Source organism: Saccostrea echinata, unplaced genomic scaffold (genome assembly GCF_033153115.1).
Source record: "Saccostrea echinata isolate AGI-Se365-2 ecotype Australia unplaced genomic scaffold, CSIRO_AGI_Sech_v1 ptg000006l, whole genome shotgun sequence".
Taxonomy (NCBI): Eukaryota; Metazoa; Mollusca; class Bivalvia; order Ostreida; family Ostreidae; genus Saccostrea; species Saccostrea echinata.
In genome coordinates this window covers 3,966,100-3,987,419 of record NW_026889755.1, presented here as the reverse complement: position 1 = coordinate 3,987,419, position 21,320 = coordinate 3,966,100, and the positions used below count along the sequence as shown (strand labels likewise).

Below are 21,320 nucleotides of genomic sequence, written 5' to 3'. Positions count from 1 at the left end.
GGCTTCCACAGCTGATGTTCATTCTTGTAAAGAGTTTACCATGCAAGGAGTGTTCTGGCGGTGTCACTGGGCTTCCACAGGTGAATTCAAAATCTGACAACAGGAGAGCAAGCTGTACTTTTTATCTGTCTGTCAATTTACTTTTGCCATAAATCAATCTTGGTTTTTCACACTCTGTACATGTTGTTGTATATCTGGCATTCTGCGCTGTAAACACACTAGCTTCACCCTGTAACGCTGGATCATCTGGTATAAGGTTAGTAATTGGATCAGTTCTGGTCTCTTTCTTCTGTTCCTTCTATTTGCTGTTAGTTGACTCACCTTCAACAGGTTTTTTCATCAATGTAGGTCTGTCTTCTTCTGTTGTCTCTATTCCATAGACACTGTCAAAGCCTTTATAGTGATTTTTATCTATATCGAGAACTGGATCAGGAAGCCAATTCCGATTTGACAGAGATGGAGAACAACACTCGATGTCATTGCACTTTCTGACCTGAAAACTGTACTGCCTCAGTCTACAGTGAATCTTTACCCACTTCATGTATTCTTCTACTTTACTTGTATGACTCTTCATTAGTCTGGTCTTGTCCATATTTGGAAACATAATATCAATATGTTTAGACAAATAATCAATTTCATTGTCTTGCATTGGACTCAATATCTGAAAGGGTTCATCCTTCAAAGCGAGTTTTCTAAATCTATTTTCCATTGTCCTACGCACCGTCTCCAAAGAAGTTTCCCATTCTTCTCTAATTTCTTCCCCTTCGGATCTAATGTTATCCAATGATGTGCATTTGGACAGTGTTTGTTCAAATTTTTCTGACCCCTTCTCTCTTGATAAAGCACAGTTTTGAAGCCCTATATTCAATATAGACATGATTCTTTCGGCTGGTTTTATCCAGAACTGACCTGGAGCACATCTGGCTGCAACATATAAATCTAAATCCAGTTCTTTGAAAAGACAGATAGCTGCTAGCTTCACATGCTCAAGATTGGTACTATGGTCTGTCCCGCCCTCACTAAATTTCAAAATAATCTTTGGTTTCTCTTGCAAATTCTGGCTTTGTTTCAGAAGAGCTGTTGCATGCCTCATTGGATTTGATGACTGAAATACTGAGTCATTCACAACCACTGTAACTTTTCCTCTGTAGAAAGGTTTGTCAATGCTGTCTGGTACATCACATTGCATATACACTGATGGTGTTAAGCTGCCCTTGTGGTGCAAATCATGGTCAGTTGCAGCAAGAGTTGTTCTTGTTAATGCTAACACTTTCTTTCCCCTAACCCCAGTAGACAAAGGAACATCGGGTTCTCCTATCTGTACTTTGGCTTTGTCATCACAAAAAAAAATGCACAATCTGACATATGTGCAATATTGTGTCTCCTATCATCAGCTGCTGTGTACTCCTCAATCAATTCTCCCAGTTTTTCAAAGAACAAGTCATACTGCCCTGAAGGTCTTCCTGGGTTGAGTTGTCTGAGATCAGGTAATAGTCCAGTTTCTCCCATGAAGATCATGCGAATTCTCTGTTTGGTAACTGGGTGTACTTCTTTGGATGCATCCAGTGTGAGTTCTTTGTATATAGTATCTAACAAACCAGACTGGACACGAGCAACATTGCTGACCTTTGACTTAAAACTTCTTTTCATTTCTCTTGTGTGGTATTCAGGAAATTTTGGCTTAATTTTCAGAAGATTAGATGCAATTTGCGAACATTTGTCACTATCACTTCTGTTATCTTGAACTTTCATTAAACAATATACTGTCACAATGCTTCCACCAGGACTGTACTTGTACATGTCCACATTCACAGACAACTGCAAGTTTTCAAAAAATCTGTGTCTCTGCATTGAATTTTGAAAAGGATTCAATAAATGTTCTTTTTCATAAAAAAATAGGCTCATTAAAGTCTGCTAAAGCAGTAAATTTGTCAATATGCTTATATTCTTCACGGATTCCAATCCAGTTTCTTTGAATACACCTGACACTAACATCTTCCGACACCTGGCGAACTGGATGGTCTAGATTTTGATTAAACTGTATTTTCTCATTCTGACATTTCAAATATGTACTATAAGATGAAAAACAATCAGCTAAATGTTTTGTGTCTTGATAAGCCTGCTCCCATGCAGGTGTGCTTCTCATATAAGGCTTACTACACAAACTTAATAAAATGTCTGAGTGTGTCTTCATCTGTGTAGTGTCCAGGGTTCCACACTTCTGTTTTTTTTTCTTCTTATGATCGTTATAGCTTTTAAACTTCTCAAACTCTGGTAGGATTCCCAATACTTCTTTCTCTCTCCTGCCTCTCTCTTTTATTGTTATGGTGGTTTGTTACATACCATATAGCATTTGTCAAGACCTGAAAAAATTATGTCAGAATTTACTTTCCTTGTGTCTGCTGAAACATGTAACACTTTAAAAGGAAAAAAATATAAACACACTGGTTTAAAATATATTAATAAAAATCTTATGTTTAAAGCACCATATTTAATCATATGCCAAACATATTTTATAGACAGTTTAAGGTATTATTAAAATAATGAAACTCAAACATGATATTTTAATAGAGACTAGTCTTCTGTTTTACACTTTTATATAATACATAAGACCAAACATGCACATAACTACTAAGTCAGTAAGTGATACTACAATGAGTAAAATATAGAATGCTATACATAGTGTCAGATTCTAAACAAGAGGCCCAAGGGCCTTAACGGTCACCTGAGTATAATACAACAATTTAGAAGTTAAATACACTGATAGATGAAGCAATGTTGCCCTAGCCCCTCCCCTCCTCAAGAACCCCCAAAACTGAGGCCATATATTTAAAAATTTTGGAAGAGGCATCCTTGTCTATCATAATCATGCACTTAGTTTGTTTAAATAATCTCCAGTAGCAGAGAAGAAGTTTTTCAAAGAATCAATGCATTTTCACTATATAATCAATAGAGCCCCGCCCTAACACCAGAACCCCTGACCCTGGGGCCATGAAATTCACAATTTTTGAAAAGGCATCCCTATTCATTTAAATAGTCTCCAGTAGCAGAGAAGAAGATTTTCAAAGAATCAATGCATTTTCACTATATAATCAATACAGCCCCACCCTAACACCAGAACCCCTGACCCTGGGGCCATGAAATTCACAATTTTTGAAAAGGCATCCTTATGCATCATAACCATGCACGTAGTTTGTTTAAATAATACCAAGGAGCAGAGAAGAAGATTTTCAAAAAATTAAAGCATTTTCACTATATAATCAATAGAGCCCCGCCCTAACACCAGAACCCCTGACCCAGGGGCCATGGCTTTCACAATTCTGGAAGATGCCCACCTCCTCATCATAACTACGTACTTAGTTACTTTATTAAATACCCAGGAGCAAAGAAGAAGATTTTCAAAGAATTAATGCATTTTCACTATATAATCAATACAGCCCCGCCCTAACACCAGAACCCCTGACCCTGGGGCCATGAATTTCACAATTTTGGAAGAGGCACTCTTGCTCATCATAACTATGTACTTAGTTCCTTTATTTAATACCCAGGAGCAGAGAAGAAGATTTTCAAAGAATTAATGCATTTTCACTATATAATCAATACAGCCCCGCCCTAACACCAGAACCCCTGACCCTGGGGCCATGAATTTCACAATTTTGGAAGAGGCACTCTTGCTCATCATAACTATGTACTTAGTAACTTTATTTAATACCCAGGAGCAGAGAAGAAGATTTTCAAAGAATTAATGCATTTTCACTATATAATCAATACAGCCCCGCCCTAACACCAGAACCCCTGACCCTGGGGCCATGAATTTCACAATTTTGGAAGAGGCACTCTTGCTCATTATAACTATGTACTTAGTAACTTTATTTAATACCCAGGAGCAGAGAAGAAGATTTTCAAAGAATTTATGCACTTTCACTATATGATCAATATAGCCCCACCCTGGGGCCAGAATCCCTGACCTTGGGGCCATGAATTTCACAATTTTGGAAGAGGCACTCTTGCTCATCATAACTATGTACTTAGTTCCTTTATTTAATACCCAGGAGCAGAGAAGAAGATTTTCAAAGAATTAATGCATTTTCACTATATAATCAATACAGCCCCGCCCTAACACCAGAACCCCTGACCCTGGGACCATGAATTTCACAATTTTGGAAGAGGCACTCTTGCTCATCATAACTATGTACTTAGTTCCTTTATTTAATACCCAGGAGCAGAGAAGAAGATTTTCAAAGAATTTATGCACTTTCATTATATGATCTATATAGCCCCACTCTGGGGCCAGAACCCCTGACCCTGGGGCCATGAATTTCACAATTTTGGTAGAGGGCTCAATGCTTATTACAATGATGCCAACAGTTTGACTGCTTCATGTCCGGGAGTAAAGAAGATTTTTAAAGATTGCATTATTTTTGGTGGTTTTAGCCCCACCCCTCAGGCCCCGGGGGGGGGGGGGCAGGGACCATGAAATTCACAATTTCTGTTCCCCTTCACCCATAGATGCTATATACCAAATTTGGTTGAAATTGGTTGAGCGGTTCTAGAGAAGAAGTTAAAAATGTTCAAAAGTTAACGCACGACGGACGACGCACGACGACGGACAAAAACAGATAGCAATAGGTCACCTGAGTGACTCAGGTGACCTAATAAAAGTGTAAGCAGACCATTCATACATAGATGAGGGTTATATATTAAAGTGAAAGGAAAGAGTGTGTTCAAGTAGTAAAGCAGCAGATGAGAGTTTTATAAAGCTTATATTGATTCATTCTTGCACCATTTACTTTAAAATTTCACTGTACCTGACTTGTCTGAAATGTCACTGAAAAATTCAACAATAACAAAGTCATATTGCCTTTCATATTTGTTTAATATTACAAAACTAGTTTAATACTCCATACACAAATGAATACCTGTGCAAAGTATGTTCCTTCATTGTCTGCAAAAAACAGAACAAAACAAAACAAAAAAAAAAAAAAAAAAAAAAAAAAAAAAAAAAAACCACCAAGTTTCTCTCCTCCATCCACATGATGATATCATTATGTAGCCCATCTTTGTTGGACAATCCATCATGAACACCAGCACTAAGAATTTTGGAAAATAAATTTCCTTCAACTTTATCAATCAACAATGTTTCAATATCATGCAAATTACAATGGTTACACATAACTGTCAAACATATTAAAATAAAATGTTCTAATTTTCTTACAATATCTAATGTTATATACATGTAAGACTAATTGTATCAGCTAATTTTATGTACATACCTGGAACGTTTTTTGCTAGGTACGCGAGGTTTGTTGGACATTCCCGCACTTGACATCAATATTTGAAATGCATTCGGGGGGGGGGGGGGGGGGGGTGGCAGCAACTGGCTGTGATTCTTCAACTTGATCCTTAATACACTGAAGCTTCATATATTTTGTGTTAGCAAATGTCCTGAATACGACACCCATAGGGGCCTGATATAAATCGGATAAAATGTCGTCGTCGAAGGCTGCCCATGGTCCATTTCCTGAAGTGCTTAGATATATATTAAGGAAAGAATTTGGGCACTTGAATCTCGCCTCAAACATATCAAATGTTTTTTTATGTTTTACAACACTTATAAATCGTTTTTCCTCTCTGTGATGACATTTTTTGCACCAAATGTTCACAACGGAGCACATGCTGTCGGATTGAGATTCTTCGTGAAAACGCTTGCATGTTGTTTTAAATATCATGTAAACTTAAGCGTTTTAAAGACGTTTGTTTTACGGACATCGAAAAAAAGATCAGGATCGGCGCATTTTTTAAAGTTAGGTCGGGTTACCCGAAACGCACATTTTTTTTTAGGCCTTACCTTAACAAAATGTTAGGTAAGCCCGCATCCCGCCGTTACATTACCCATAATCATAAATGAGGTCATGCATCATATTTAATACATCACTATGCTCCTTTGTCCTTCAAGTTATGGGTTCTTTAACTTAAGTGGGGATTACATGTACATACTATTCATAACAGTTCATTAAAATCTTTATGATAAAATATTCAATTAAAATTTCAGACCAGCTTTCTAACTAATGAAAAATGTTGATATGCTAACATTATTTTAATTCAAATGTTTTAACCTTGGTTCCAGATGGGTTTTAATTTTACAGATCTCGACTGAAATTGCATAATGTTGAAATACATACCAATTTCTCAAAAATACTTCGTTGTTTAATAAGTTTTTGAAAAACTAAAATTTGAAATCAAATTGATTTTTTGCAGGATACTTACATTAAGTAGAAAATGATTTGTGTTTTATGACAGTGAAACCTGTCAATTGCGAGATGCACTTGGAGACAGGATGTCATTTTTAAAAAACGATTTTAATTTTAGTATGATTTTTAAAAATTCTTATAAATAACTTGTATACTAATTGTTTTGGAACAAATCAAGGTCTTTCTCCCTTCGACAAATTTCAAATTTATATGCATTTTCTTTTATTTATCTTTAAAGGAGAAATTTTGAGAAAAGGGAAACCAAAAATGGCTAAAAAAAAAATTAAAGTCAAAGGTCAAGGATCACATTGTAGTTGGTCCCATATTTCTCTAACGTTCCCTTAATAAGTTCTAGGGTTTAACGATAAATGAAATACATAAAAAAAGGACAATCACTCTTATAAGGGCTTACAAGATCCTTTCACGCTACACGCATTGAAGTTATGACATGAGAAACTGAAGACATCAGTGAGTATACGGTCTTGGATGAATAGAGATAGCAAGGTTTATTTTGAAAGGTTGAATAACTTTGAAACGGGTTATACTTGGGGGTCAAGGGAATAAAGTTTAAATTGTTGTGAGAAGGACTTATTTACGATGCATTGATACATATATGTAAAAAGACAAGAGATATTAAGAGCTGAATTTCTTGTTCCTTGAATGACATGACCTATGACCTTTCCCTAACTTTTAAGGTCAAAGGTTGAAGACACCAATACAATTAATCCCATGGTCGTAAATTTCAATCGAAAACCCGCATATAAAGATCGTGAATTTTGGCTCTATTAAAAAAATCTTTGTTCTCCCAGATAAGATCAGGGTTCATTGAATAAATAAGGTAAGTGTTTTATTATATCCTTTTTCATTATTTTTCAATATTTGCAATTTTTAATCATTTTTTTCTAGTCTACAACAGCTTGTCTTTCTGTATTTCATAAAATTACATGACTATTTCGTCGGTCTTCTGATGATTCAGTCAAACACATCATTGAACACCATTGCTACTTTATATGCTAATACAGTGGGAAAATAAGATCAAGATTATGACATCCCCTATAGATATAAATATCGCCTCTGTTGAAGATCTTGCGAGGATAAATAATATAGGAAAAGCAAGAGCACAGACAATTGTAGATGCAAAACCAAATTAGGCAACCCTTGTATTAGGTAATCTCTAGTATTCCTAGTTCAATCTGGGACCCCCTTGTCCATCAGGGTAAAATAATTATTTCTTCACTTTGAAGGGAAACTTTGTCCACACAGATCGTTTGACAGCGGGAACCATCTCAAAACAGAATACAATTTCAAAGAGAATCCAAAAAAAAAAAAAAAACATTTACAAACACTACAGCCCGCGTGGCGCAGTGATTAGAGCGTCTGCTCTACAGACGAGGAGTAGGGAGCTGATTCTTACGTCTCGGGTTCGAATCCACTGCGGGACGTGGAGAGCGGTCCTTCGGATTAGACCGTATAAAGCTCCCGTACCGCAGCAGGTGTTGGCACGAAAGAGACCCCTAACTGCTCAATGGCCTTGAATGCCGAGAATAAGTTTAAATTTGCAGCTCTCTACCGGCAAGTGGTGGCGTCTCCATATGAGTGATAAATTCTCCATAGGGATGTCAAACAACAAATACTACAGTCACAAGAAAGTTTATATCAACGAATAGACATTTAAAAAGAAAGTAAAGAGAAAAGAACATAAGATCAACAATCATAAGACTTTATGGCATAAATAGTTTTGCATGCAGATTTATTCCTATACATTTTATCTAAAATAATGAATAGGAACACTAATTCAAAGAATATATATGAATAAAATTATCCCTTGTTTACTCCTTTATACAGCGGATATAGCTCATAGGATATCGTTTTCAGATCCACAGTTGTGATGTCACAATGGTTTTTGCGTTAATTTGATCAACTCAGATGTTGTGGATTTACATAAGGCATGAAATAGCCGTCTAAAACATGTGATAAAAAGAAGGTTCGGGGATAAAAAATCTTACTTCCTATGTAGCTTGTAACACGAGCTTTGATTGGTTACAAAGTCGGGTGTAAATTTCCGTACACCCGACTTGAGCTGGGGGTAAATAATATGACCTCACAATGCACACTTTCTCTATAATAAAAAGCAACAAGAAAACATTGATGTAACCATCAATTGTCGCCCGGGAAATAAATAAAGTAAACAATGGAAATGAGTCTTGATCATCAAACCGCTTCGATATGTGTGAAAAAGGCATGCGTCTAAATGATGGAGACGATAGTCGAGAATATTTTGAAAACCTATAGTCGGACGAAAATCGAACAAAAATGATACCCTTTTAAACTTTATCAATTCCTCAAGTAAATGTTGGCTGCATAAATTAAAATTGAAACCAGACACATGCATCACCTATTTTCAAAAATGTCTATCACTTTAAGAATATAAAAAACGAACTGTGTAAAGTACGTTTTTACGTTTTTATGCGATAAGTAAAATTCGATGTTCTAAAAAAAGGGACCTGTCGTTTTTTCGATAGTAAATGATAAGCAACTTTATATATTAAATATGAAAAACATATATATTATTACAGATTCACTTTATGGAAGTAAATATATTGTGTATCTCGTAATTTATAAAGGGAAAGAACATTCTGATTAACAATCTTTTTAATGTTTAGAAAACCTTTAATTCTGAATAACTTCTCCCACCTCAATCCCCATATACCAACACTTAAACTTATATGTATAGAGCAGCCCGGTCCTCCGGGCTGCAATAACATGACGTCACGATGCATTTAAGCTACGTAGTACATCTTTATCGATAGCTTTCAAGAAACACAGTTGATTGGACTTGTGTTTACAAAGAATTCATTTGGATACATAGGAAATAAATTCATTGTCCAGGTCCAATCGCAATAAACTAATTTTACAACAATTATATAACGAAAAATCAAAGTATTAGTTAAAATTTCAATTTAGTTAAAATTTTTAAATTAGTTATTCCACATTGATGATGATGATAAATAGTTGAATTGTCTGATTGTTTTCAATTTTCATTGTGTGTAATAAATAAGCAAATATTTTTACTTCGACATTACGTTTTTTAAAGTCGCCTGCGTGGCGCAGTGGTTAGAGCGTCTGCTCTAGAGTCGCGGAGTAAGGAGTTAATCCTTACGTCGCGGGTTGGGATCCCACTGCGGAACGTGGAAACCGGTCCTTCAGATGAGACCGTATAAACCGAGGTCCCGTGTCGCAGTAGGTGCTGGCACGAAAAAGATCCCTCGCTGCTCAATGGCCGTTAGTGCCGAGTATAGGACAAAATTTGCAGCTCTCCACCGGCAAGTGGTGGCGTCTCCATATGAGTGAAAAATTCTCGAGAGGGACGTTAAACAACATACAAACAAACAAACAAACGTTTTTTAAAGACTATGTGAGTTCTATTTGTTAAGTTATTACGTTTCCTATCGTTGCTTTATACGTTTATTTATATGTAGTTTATATATTGACAAAACCATATATGGGAAAAAAAAACCCGCATACAACATGCAAGACAAAACAAGAGTTGTCAGGAATAACTTCGTTGATGCATGTATTGCCTATTTTATGTTTTCCTGATATAATTGTTGTAAAATTAGTTTATGGCGAAACATTATATTTTCCACAATCCTCTTTCAACAATACGTTGTTAGATAAAGGAAACTGAAGCGTGTAATAGAATCTCTGATATCTCAATATGTTCCATCCAAACAAATCATTTGAAAATATGAGGTTGAGGGGCGGGATCTTAATTTCATTATAAATTAATACTTCTATCTTGTAAATAAACTTATTTTATATTCCATACAGCTAAGCAACTAGTGTGAAATGCATGGGTACATTATCTGTGTGGTAAGTACAATATTTGCATTGTTTTTCGAAGTGTTATTTTAATATGAAGTATACATCTATTCTTCAATTTGACACTGATATTTAAGTTAATAGTTATCCTTAAGTACGATTATGTTCACAAACTTGATATAACTATATTTATATACCCCCGCTCCGAAGGAGAGGGGGGTATACTGTTATACCCTTGTGTGTCTGTCTGTCTGTCTGTCTGTTTGTCCGTAACAAATTTTGGTCGCAGTTTTCTAAGCAACAACTCATCGCTGATGCTTTAAATCTTAGCACACCCTTTGTTTAGGCATGCCATTTGGTGGGATTCATTTTTGTGAAAATCCGATTTCAACTTCCTGTTTATCCGTGCATCTGTCCGTACCATACATAACAAATTTTGGTCGCAGTTTTTTCAGCAATTACTCATCGCTGAATCTTGAAATTTTAACACACTCTTTGTGTTTAGGCATGCCATATGGTGGTATTCATTTTTGTGAGAATCCGATGTCAACTTCCTGTTTATCCCTGCATCTGTCCGTACAATACATAACAAATTTTGGTCGCAGTTTTCTCAACAAATATTCATCGTAGATGTTTGAAATTTTAGCACACTCTTTGTTTAGGCATGCCATATGGTGGGATTCATTTTTGTGAGAGTCTGATGTCAACTTCCTGTTTTTTTGCGTCTGTCCGTACCATACAAAACAAATTTTGGTTGCAGTTTTCTCAGGAATTACTCATTTCAGATTCTTGAAATTTTAACAACCTCTTTGTTTAGGCATGTCATATGGTGGGATTCATTTTTGTACGAATCTGATGTCAACTTCCTGTTTATCCATGCGTCTGTCCGTACCATACATTACAAATTTCTGGTTGTAGATTTCTCAGCAACTACTTATTGCAGATGCTTTAAAGTTTAGCACTCTCATTGTTTAGGAATGTCATATGGTGGGATTCATTTTTGTGTGAATCTGTCAACTTCTTGTTTATTCCTTTGACTGTCCAAAAATGAACCTGTGTATTCACATGAGAGCGGGGGTATTATTAGTAAGCAATTGGCTCACAGACTTATTGTTTATCTAACTTTTAATACCTTTGTAATGCATGTCTAGCTCCTGTGTTCCCAGGCTCTTTTGTGCGTGGCAACAGATGTGATTCCATGTTTCGGATTGCGAGGTTAGTTTCTATATAGGCTCATATGATAAACGTCAATAAATGCAGAGAAAAATTTGTAAATATTAAACAGTTATCTAAATCTTTTAGAAATAGAGAGAAGAAGGGTGAAAACATCAAGAAAAAGAATGGATGGACTGACAGAAAGGTTGCGAGGTAAGTTGAATGATTTGATAAAAAATGAAACCTTAAGGGATAGGGAATTATTGGAGTGACCTGTCAGATTTTCATAGAGTAAATGAAGTTGATCATTGAGACAGTTGATTAGTCTTCAAAGAACACTTACGATTGTATTTTGAGAATTTCTCATTTGTATTATTTCTGTTCAAAATCAATCAAAAATACTTGTACATGTATGTATCAATCCATGCATTAAATATTTTGTTTCTGTCTGTTTTATATCCTTAATATCTTCAAAGTATCATTCAAATGTTGAAATTTTTGGGAATAACATGTAAATATACAAGAAATGTTGTCTTTTGATATAAAGAACTGCCAAGGTGTTACTATCCTGCAGAATTTTTCTAAAATATGCTTCTAATCAAATGCAACTTCACAGAGCTTAGAAATTCCACATAGTACATGTATTAGAAATAGCTTAAAATATATTCCGAATCAAATGAAACTTCTCAGGGCAAAGAAATGAAGTGTCCAACTCCGTTTTTCGTCTATTTTAAAAGACGATAGCACAAGTTTGACATTTTAGGTTGTTCACTCTATCAAAGACGTATTTTGGGCGGGGTGGGGTGGGGGTATTCCACATAGTATGCATGTATAAGAAATAGCTATTGAATAAACTCGTCAATAACATGACCATTATATCATGCCTAGGATAACTTAAATTCCCTTCGGATCAGGGATGGGGTAATCGTAATCGAGTAATCGTAATCGATTGTAATGATTACTTTTTTTCAAGTAATCGACAGTAATCTGTAATCGAAGAGATTTTTGATTACTTGTAATCGTAATTTAATCGATTACAGCTAAAATTTTCAATGTAATTATAATTACTTTTCGATTACTTTCGATTATTTTATACATAAATGGATGTTATTTTGGAGAATTATTTCCAGTCAGTCACACATAAATATAAAATATAAACCACCTAGTGTAATGTTTGGATTTCCTAACTTTATAAATTCTGCATTATAGACCTACTGGTCTAGTATTAAATAATTAAATAAAAAAATAAAAAAATAAAATATACAGATTTTTCGTGTGCATTTCACATTTGACCCACTATCCTCTTGCTGCATGTCCTTTTTCATATTTCAGATGCTGAAAAACTTTGTCTTGTAATAGAAAATTATGAATAGCAAAAACAGATTTAAGTGCTGTATTAAATATAAATAATTTGGTAAATAAACTACATTGTACTCGAAAAAAAAGACGATGGAAATACTTACTCCCATCTGAAAATGTTAAAACAACTTCAAACTTGTGTTTTAGTAACTTTAAAATTTGCAAAATCATTCTCATGTTTTCATTGAAAATTGTAAGGTTGCTTTTATATTAGTGAGAGGTTATAAGTGTCTGTAAGAGAGGGAGTGTGTCACTGTGTTTGCTTATCTTAATTGGCTAATTAATTGACTGAGACATCCCTGATTTACAGATAATGAGGTGTAAACCGTGAACTACCTAGTGTTTAACTTTTATTCCATTGAAGACAAACAATATTATTAAAATAATTAATAGCTCTCAAAACACTTATTTCAATACAGAATGAAATTGTGCTATTTGTTTCATTACTTAAGAACACATTTAATTAACATGTTTATTACTAAGAGTTCTTATTTACTGATTTTTAAAAAATAAAAAAAACACGCACAGGAATGTTTAATGTGCACTGTCAACATACGGGCAGTCCAGATACTTCTAGTGAAGTAATTCACAATAAAATATTAAATAATTTTTGCAACAAGTCAATAAATATGGAGGTTCAGATCCAAGGTTGAAAGGAATAATTAATTCCTTCGCATATTTTATTGTAGGAATCATGTCTCCACTTTTCATGGTGAGAATCCCTCATTTGGGCATTTAGTGAGAATGTTAGCCAGCCCAGAATAAAACCTTAAAAAGGAACACATTCAAACTTCAGTGGATAACATTTACCATTTAAATATTGCTTTGATATTTGAAGGGATAAAAACTTGGAAGTAATCGATTATTAATCGATTACATCTTCCAATGTAATCGATTACAGGTTTAAACTGAGTGTAATCGATTAATAATCGATTACACAAAATTCCTCTAAGTAATCGATTATTAATCGATTACATTTTTCAGTAATCGTGCCCATCCCTGCTTCGGATGCTTGGCACCTGATCCCACCTGTGAAAATTCTTTGGGTCTGTGTTTGATCGACTGATTGTATGTTGTTTAACGTCCAGTTAGAGAATTTTCCACTCGTATAGAGATGTCACCGTATGCCTGTGAAGGGCTTCAAATTTAGACCTATACTTGGCACTCAGAGCCAATGAGAATCGAATACCGTGACACGGGACCTCGGTTTTTAAGGTTTGATCCGAAAGACCCGTGACGTTCACTTCTAGTAGCGAAGGAACAGTTACTACCTATGTTTACGTTTTAGGTTTGACGCGGCGCGGCGAAATTTAAGAGAATCGAGCCCGGGCCTCCTGATCACGTAGCGAGTGCACTACCACTAGGCTACGGTGACTGTGTTTGATGTACTGTTCAGAGATTTGTATGTTTTGTAATTATTTTTTTTTGAGATCGAAGATCGTATTTTATCTTTGCTTTTTTATACTGGAAATGTTTGGAAAAAATTGATAGTGTCATAGATACTAAATGATTTTATGAATTCTGCAAAATGTCTTACAAACACACGGAAACAGAGGAGTGATAATGAATGAATAAAGAAGTAAACGAAACCGGCGTAATAACGAAGTAAAAAAAATTCCCCTTCCATTGCCATCTCTTTAAGTTATCTCGGTAAAAATTTGATCAATATTTTAAACAAAAGCTATATTTTATAGAGTACCAGGTTAATGTTATACTAACATGAATTCTACATCGTTTTCGTTTATCTTAAACAGAGAGATTTTGTTGGTAAATTCTTTGTTTTGTTTTTTTTTTGTAGATCATGAGTTACGTACTGAAATGATATTTTTTCGACTCAAATAAGTGTTTTGCTATTAAAAAAGTTTTTGACTCCCCCCCCCCCCTTCGCGCCCTTCATATGCTAGCAACATAAAGTATTTGTCTATTGTATAAATCATCTTCACCCATTTGTTTTACTTGGGTATTTAAGAATTTTATCTTTATGTAAAATGTAATATTTGATCGATTTTTTTTTTTTTCAATATAAAAAGAGCGTGTTCTTTAGTAGAATTTTTTCTCTGAATTTTAAAAAAAATATTTATCTATTTATTTTTGGTTCTGTAGGGCTTGGTCTTAATGCTCCTCTCCTTTTGTGGGATTTGCCACACTTGATTAGAGATAATTCTTCTATTTGAAAAAAAAATATCGTGAACCAAGGTATCAATTTATTTTCAGCTTTACTAGTCAGAAACCAGAAGAGCTTAATTAAGTAAGGTGTCCGTTGGCCGTCAGTCTGTCTGTCTGCCTGTAAACAACTTTTCATATCGATATTTTCCTTCACGTTTTGTTCAGTTTCAATAAGACTCCTCCTACAGATATGGTTTAATTTCAAGAAGAAAGTGTAGAGTACATGACTAGGTGTTCACTATACTAAGATACGTAATTCTGTTTATCGGTTTATGAATTTCACAGGTTTTGTTATGGTTTATAAATTCAAATTTATGTGATTTTTTTTTTCGAAACGCTACTCCTCCTTCAGTTTTTATATGATTTCTAAAAAGCTTATAAAACTATTAAAAATATAAAATGCAAAATTCTAAGTACCTGTTTTTAATTTTGACAAACGGTGTTCATGGTTTCTAACAACTGTAAATTCTGTGCAATTCCGTCAAAATGCTACTCCTCCTACAGTTAAGGTCAGATTTCAATAAGACTTATTAAACAGGAATAGTATACTAAGATATACCAAGTACATTCCGGTAAAGCTACAGTCTTGGCAGAGATTTCGAGTTTCCTTAAAAATAATACTGGGGTAAAAACAACAACAACAACAAAAAAAAAAACAACAACAACAAAAAAAAAAAACAACAAACAAACAAAAAACTCCAAAATTTTCATTATAATAAATAAATGTATCATAAATTTACTACTGTAACAGTTAATGAGGTATCGAAGTTCTTACTGCACTTAGTAAATTTTAAAATATTTTACTCTTAGAAAACTGCAGTTCCACTGTACTCATTGTAAGTATTTACTTGTTTACTCTGGTAAACTGAACAATGAACTAAAGCTAACCATGTTTCCTATATGAAATGTTACACAGAACAAAAAGAATTCTTTTTTTTTTTCAGGAGCTTTCGAGGAAAGAAAGTAATTTTTTGTTTTTTGATATATTTTTTTCCTTATCTTTTTTCATTATCTTTTTGTCGCCCGCGTGGCGCAGTGGTTAAAGCGTCTGCTCTAGAGTCGCGGCGTAAGGAGTTGATCCTTAAGTCGCGGGTTCGAATCCCACTGTGGGGCGTGGAGACCGGTCCTTCGGATGAGACCGTATAAACCGAGGTCCCGTGTCGCAGTAGGTGCTGGCACGAAAAAGATCCCTCACTGCTCAATGGCAGTAAGTGCCGGGTATAGGACAAAATTTGCAGCTCTCCACCGGCAAGTGGTGGCGTCTCCATATGAGTGAAAAATTCTCGAGAGGGACGTTAAACAACATACAAACAAACATTATCTTTTTTGGGGTGGGTGGGTGGTTTAAGTAAATAAAGAATATTTTGTTTTCTAAATTATGCATGAGTACAATAAACAAATGCTTCTTATAAAGATGAGGTATGTAAACTGTAACTACATGTAATTGAGATATGAATTTTATAGTTCACCTTGTTTTGTTTGTTGTGGATCAGGTGAAATATTCCGTCGTGTTTATATCAAAACATAATGTTTAATACGTTTTTTTTTCTTTTTTTGTAGATGATGATGACAAGATACGAGACGATTTAATGGAATTTATAAAGTTGTGTCGCATGTATGTAATGCATAAAAACAAAAAGGATACTTAGTGACAGAAATGAAAAATATTCAACATCTATACTAAGTTCCTCTTAAAACAATAATTTCAGTTATGAAAACGCAATAAAAACAGTAAAACTCCTACCATATTCATGGCTATTTGCAATATTTGTTTAATGATAAAGAGGAGTGTGGGGAAAGATAATATTGAATTCTTTTAGCTAACCTTTTTGGTGCGACCTGACAAAAGAATTAATTTTTTTTTTAAATTAATGAAAAAAGTACAACTTCCTTACATTTATATAAACAAAATATTACAGATTTACAATGTTTACGACAATTATATTACATAATGTGTCAATAATGTAAAGATAATCATGTTTTAATAATTAAAAAATTTAAATTTTTACGATATGCCAACATATAAAACCTTGTATAAATTTTAAACACCGTCAGAGGATATCTGGTTTTGTCTAAGATTTTAAAGTATAAAGTAAAGTATATAAAAATTATCTAAAATTTCAATCACAATCTATTCCTCTTGTTGATAAAAAGTAACTAAACCTAATAAAAATACTACTCTAGTATTTAAGTTTTTATTATAGTAAATTAAAGGTTTTTTCGTACTATGAGTTTCTAATCTCTATATTTCATTTTCTCCACATCTTACATTTGAATTTTTAATTATATATTAAAAGGAAATTATTTGTAATTGTCTTTTTTCATTGCTGTGTAATTAAAAAGCTATTTAGGCCCTAAACCTATAAAAAATGTTCTAAAGTAAAGTTCCGTAGTGAATAAAAGTATCAAAGTATTTACTAAAAGTTATCTATAGTAAACTTATAGTTAATATTTGTTAGTCTTTTCCTGTCTTTGAGTTACTTGCTGTAAAGACATTTTAACATTTATGTTATTTCAGTTTCTCAATACGATCAACAAAACTCCATCTTATTTTTCATATAATAACATACTCAAAAAAATATAGGTTGAGAGTTTATATTGCAGCAAAAAAGATAAATATTGAAATAATCCTTACGATTATTTCTGGACTTTTTCACTTATAGAAATGCTGCTTTCTCTTGTAGATGAAGTACAGCAACGGCCTGTGAGAACGATGATAAAAGAGAATACTTTTCTAGTTACCTGTAGCCGTCTTCTAATAATTACAATAAACCAATATTTGCTAATTTTTTAATAATGAATTTCATAAGAATAAATATTTATTTGCAGGTCATGAATTCATAAAATGTATGGTAAATTGTACAACCGTTTACTACATGTATATTTGAATTCAAAATCGTATATTGCCTATGCGATTTGTATAATTTGGGTTTATATTTTATGCCCTTCCCCCTTTTGAATAAAAGGCATATTATCTTGCACCTGTCGATCGATAGAGCAGTTATTGCCCGAACAATATCTTGAGACCCGTTGCCTGACAGATTTCAAACTTCTTATGCTGATACCCCTAAGGAATACATGAATCTTTTTGATTTGGGGGTCTCAAGATCGAAAGTCAAGGTTTAGACATCCTGAGAAAATATATGCAAGGTAGATATAAAACTTCACCTTTAGGAATAAATGATCCTATTGATTTTGAGGTCACAAGGTCAAGGGTCAAACTTGACACAAGAACATATAGTATGAGAATCCTTTGTTTGACAGATATCAAACTTGATACACTGATTGTCATTGAGGGGATTTTGAGGTCACAAGGTGAACTGGACATAGAATTATACTCGAAGTGATTACTTTGAGAATCCTTTGCTTGACAAACATCAAACTTAGCACACTTGTTCTCCTTTATGGAATAGATGACCCCTATTGAACTTGAGGTAACAAAGGTAAAGGGTAAAGCTACTCTGAATCTAGGAAGATCATAAGATGTAAGATCAAAAGTAAAATTGGACATAGGAATATATTAATTGCTCAGTATCTTAAAACCCTTTGCTTGACAGACATCAAACTAGGTACGCTGGCTCTCCTTAAGGATTTAATGTCCTTTTAGGTCAAGGGTGAAATTGGAAATTGAAAGATATTAAACGCTCGATATCTAGAGAGCCTTTAATTGCTTAACAGACATCAAACATGGTACATTTGTACCCCCTGAGGATTACATCTCTCAACACTTCCTTCTCAAAAGTTCTGAAATTCTCAAATTTTAATGAATGAGGATCGGTATTCTTAACATTTTGACAAAGTAACAGATAAAGGTACAATAATTGAAGATGCAATATCTCATCACAATTTTTGTTTACCAAATGACGGGTCAAACATTTATCTGCATCTGGACAAAGATTCATATTCCTCAATAGATATTAATAAAGCGAATTAGATTTAAGTTGGTCTGTAAATGATTCGTGCGCAAGCGATCATATATCATTTTTGGAGGAAATGAACCATCAGCAAATAATCGTTTACAAAACTGGAAACCGAACAAGGCTTATTTGATTCAATAGGAATATTTATCTCTTCAAAATATTTCGGCTTAGCAATACCTCTTCAAAAATTTTCTGAAATCTTTTATATAAGGTAATGAAAGTATACTTAAAATCTGGACAAATTCTACTTAAAATAAGAACCATGGCTATTAAAGCTGGAAAAAGCAGACAGACTACATTGTAACAGTTACGAAATTCAACAAATTAGCCTTTTTTTTTCATATTCAGAGCAATGAAAAACGCACAATTCTAGCCTGAAGATATTTTACTTGAAAGCTTCAAAAACAAGCACTACACACAAATAATGCACATGTCTTTATTTACATGTATGAAAATTACGTGTTCAATGTTAATTTAGCATTGAGGCCAAATTTATAATGTTTGTTTGCCCTCTCCCGACTCAGGATGTGAAAAATGGGTTGGTAGGTATGTAGGCAATTTCAATGATGCATTTTCCACATCTATTTTCCGCAATGCATAAAAAATAATTGCTTCCTGGAGGTTAAAACAATTTTTAAATCTGGTTATTTTTAGCCAGTCGGTCGGGGTAACCAACAATTTTTCAAAATTCTGTTTTTCATTAAATTTAGAGCCTTGCTAATATACTAATATATGACGTTATCATTTTGTAAATTTATATGTACGTTAAGATTTCTGGTATCATATACAATATTTCTGCTGTTTGTTTGATCATATCCATTTTACATTCATCACTAGTACTAGATTTAAATTCTCATCACAATCATGGGTACGTGCATGTAATTAATCAATACACTTGACTATTTGAAAAACAGCAGTGTAACATGTAGTAAACAAGGGAACCACTGAGTGGAGCATTCCCTCAAGGCAAAAAAAAACACATCCATCCCGATATACATTATTGCTTGCGTAACGTCAGTTACGCAGGCAACTCATTCGCTCACCCACACTTATACAAACGCTTTACTATATCCTCTCCAACTTCGTTACGAAGGGATATTCTGTGATAACAAATACACAGAATATTCCTTCCATTAAATAAACACTATACATCACTAACTATACAAGTTAAGTGTACAAAGCTTACTAATAAATGTTTGAAAGGATATATACAGCTATGTCAAAGAAAGAAAGATCAGAAAGAATTGTCAAATTCAATATCTTTGATATCTACTGGCGTTGATATTACCAGATCCTCCACTGGATTTGAAATGATGAAGAGGTGCGTGCGGAACGTAGGCTTTTCCAGTGTAGGATAATGAAGAATTGGCATTGTAATGAGGGTCTGTGGTTGGTTTTCCCGCCCAGACGAGGTCTCTCCAGTTCCTGATTGGTTCAGTGATTTCTTGTTGATTTTCTTGATGTTTACTCCTGTTTAATATATAAAACAAAATATGCGCATTAAAATTCATACCCGTGTCAAGAATTTGCCGATAAAACAATAGTCACTGCGTTAATCGCCTTTTATTTGAATCGTTACTGTAGTTCTACCCCTCAGTTAAAACGAATTATCAATGTGTAGCAAGGAAGACATTGAGCCCCGAGTAGGGCAAAATTATGCATCAGACTTTTTATACAGTTCATTTCAAATGAGATGTCTACCTTAATTTTTCTCCGATTGTTCAATCTCCTAATTATAAAACCCAGGAATACTTACGATTTACTACATTTTCTGGCTATCAGCCCAATGATTATCATTATTAATACAATTCCAACAATAGAAGTAGAGGCTCCGACAATCAAATAGGTATTTTTAAGTTTTGCTGGAGTCGATCCTTCTTTGGTTTCTATTGTGTCGATTGATGTCGTAGTATCGACACGTTCAAAGGAGGTTTCTTTATCTTCCGTGGTTGATGTACTTACAGTTGATTCGGCTTCGCTGATTGTTGTAGTCGGAGGTGCAGTTGATTTGCCATTGGTACTTATTTCCGATGCTGTTGGTGATTCGGAAGTTGATGGTAGGGAGGAAGTCAGTGTTTCTGTGTTACTTGTAGTTGTCATCTTCTCTGTAAGTGACGGGTTTGTAGTTGATTGCGATGTGATTGGGTTTGTTGTTGTTGTTAAGTTTGAAGTTGTTGTTTCTTTGTTTGTTGTGGTTGTCCTTTTCGTAGTTGATGTTTCCATTATCGTCGATACTTTCGTTGTTGAATCAGTTGTCGATATCACTGTACTTGTATCAGCAGTAGTATCTGATGTATGTTCCGTCATCTCTGCAGCCTCAGTTGTTGTGACAGATATACTTTCTGTCGTCATTGTCGACGTTAGTGTTGTTGATTCAACAGAAGTATCGGACACCCAGGATGTTTGTTCATTTTCTGTAGTCGTGATTGAAGGGGTTGTCTCGGAATATGTTGTTTCGTCTTGTTCAACAGTCGTAATAGAAGTTGTAGTCTCTTCTATTTGTTCTGTGGAGATCATCAATGTGGATTCTGTGTCTGTGCGGATCATTGTTGTTGTCATACTTTCTGTTGTTGTTTGTCCACAGGCTTTAGTTAAAAAAAAATATTTTTATTGCTTAACTATACACAGTAAATAATTTATTAAAGGA

General features: G+C 34.2%; 1 protein-coding gene across 1 annotated transcript; it reads right to left on the bottom strand.

The window, feature by feature from the left end:
* Positions 1-1,314: 1,314 nt before the first annotated feature.
* Positions 1,315-21,232, bottom strand: LOC133180187 (mucin-2-like). Its single transcript, XM_061314753.1, has 3 exons — positions 20,437-21,232; positions 19,962-20,143; positions 1,315-1,818 (listed from the first exon to the last, which is right to left on the bottom strand). Exons 1-3 carry the CDS (start codon positions 21,230-21,232, stop codon positions 1,315-1,317), a joined length of 1,482 nt encoding a protein of 493 aa, XP_061170737.1.
* Between the last annotated feature and the right edge of the window lie 88 nt (positions 21,233-21,320).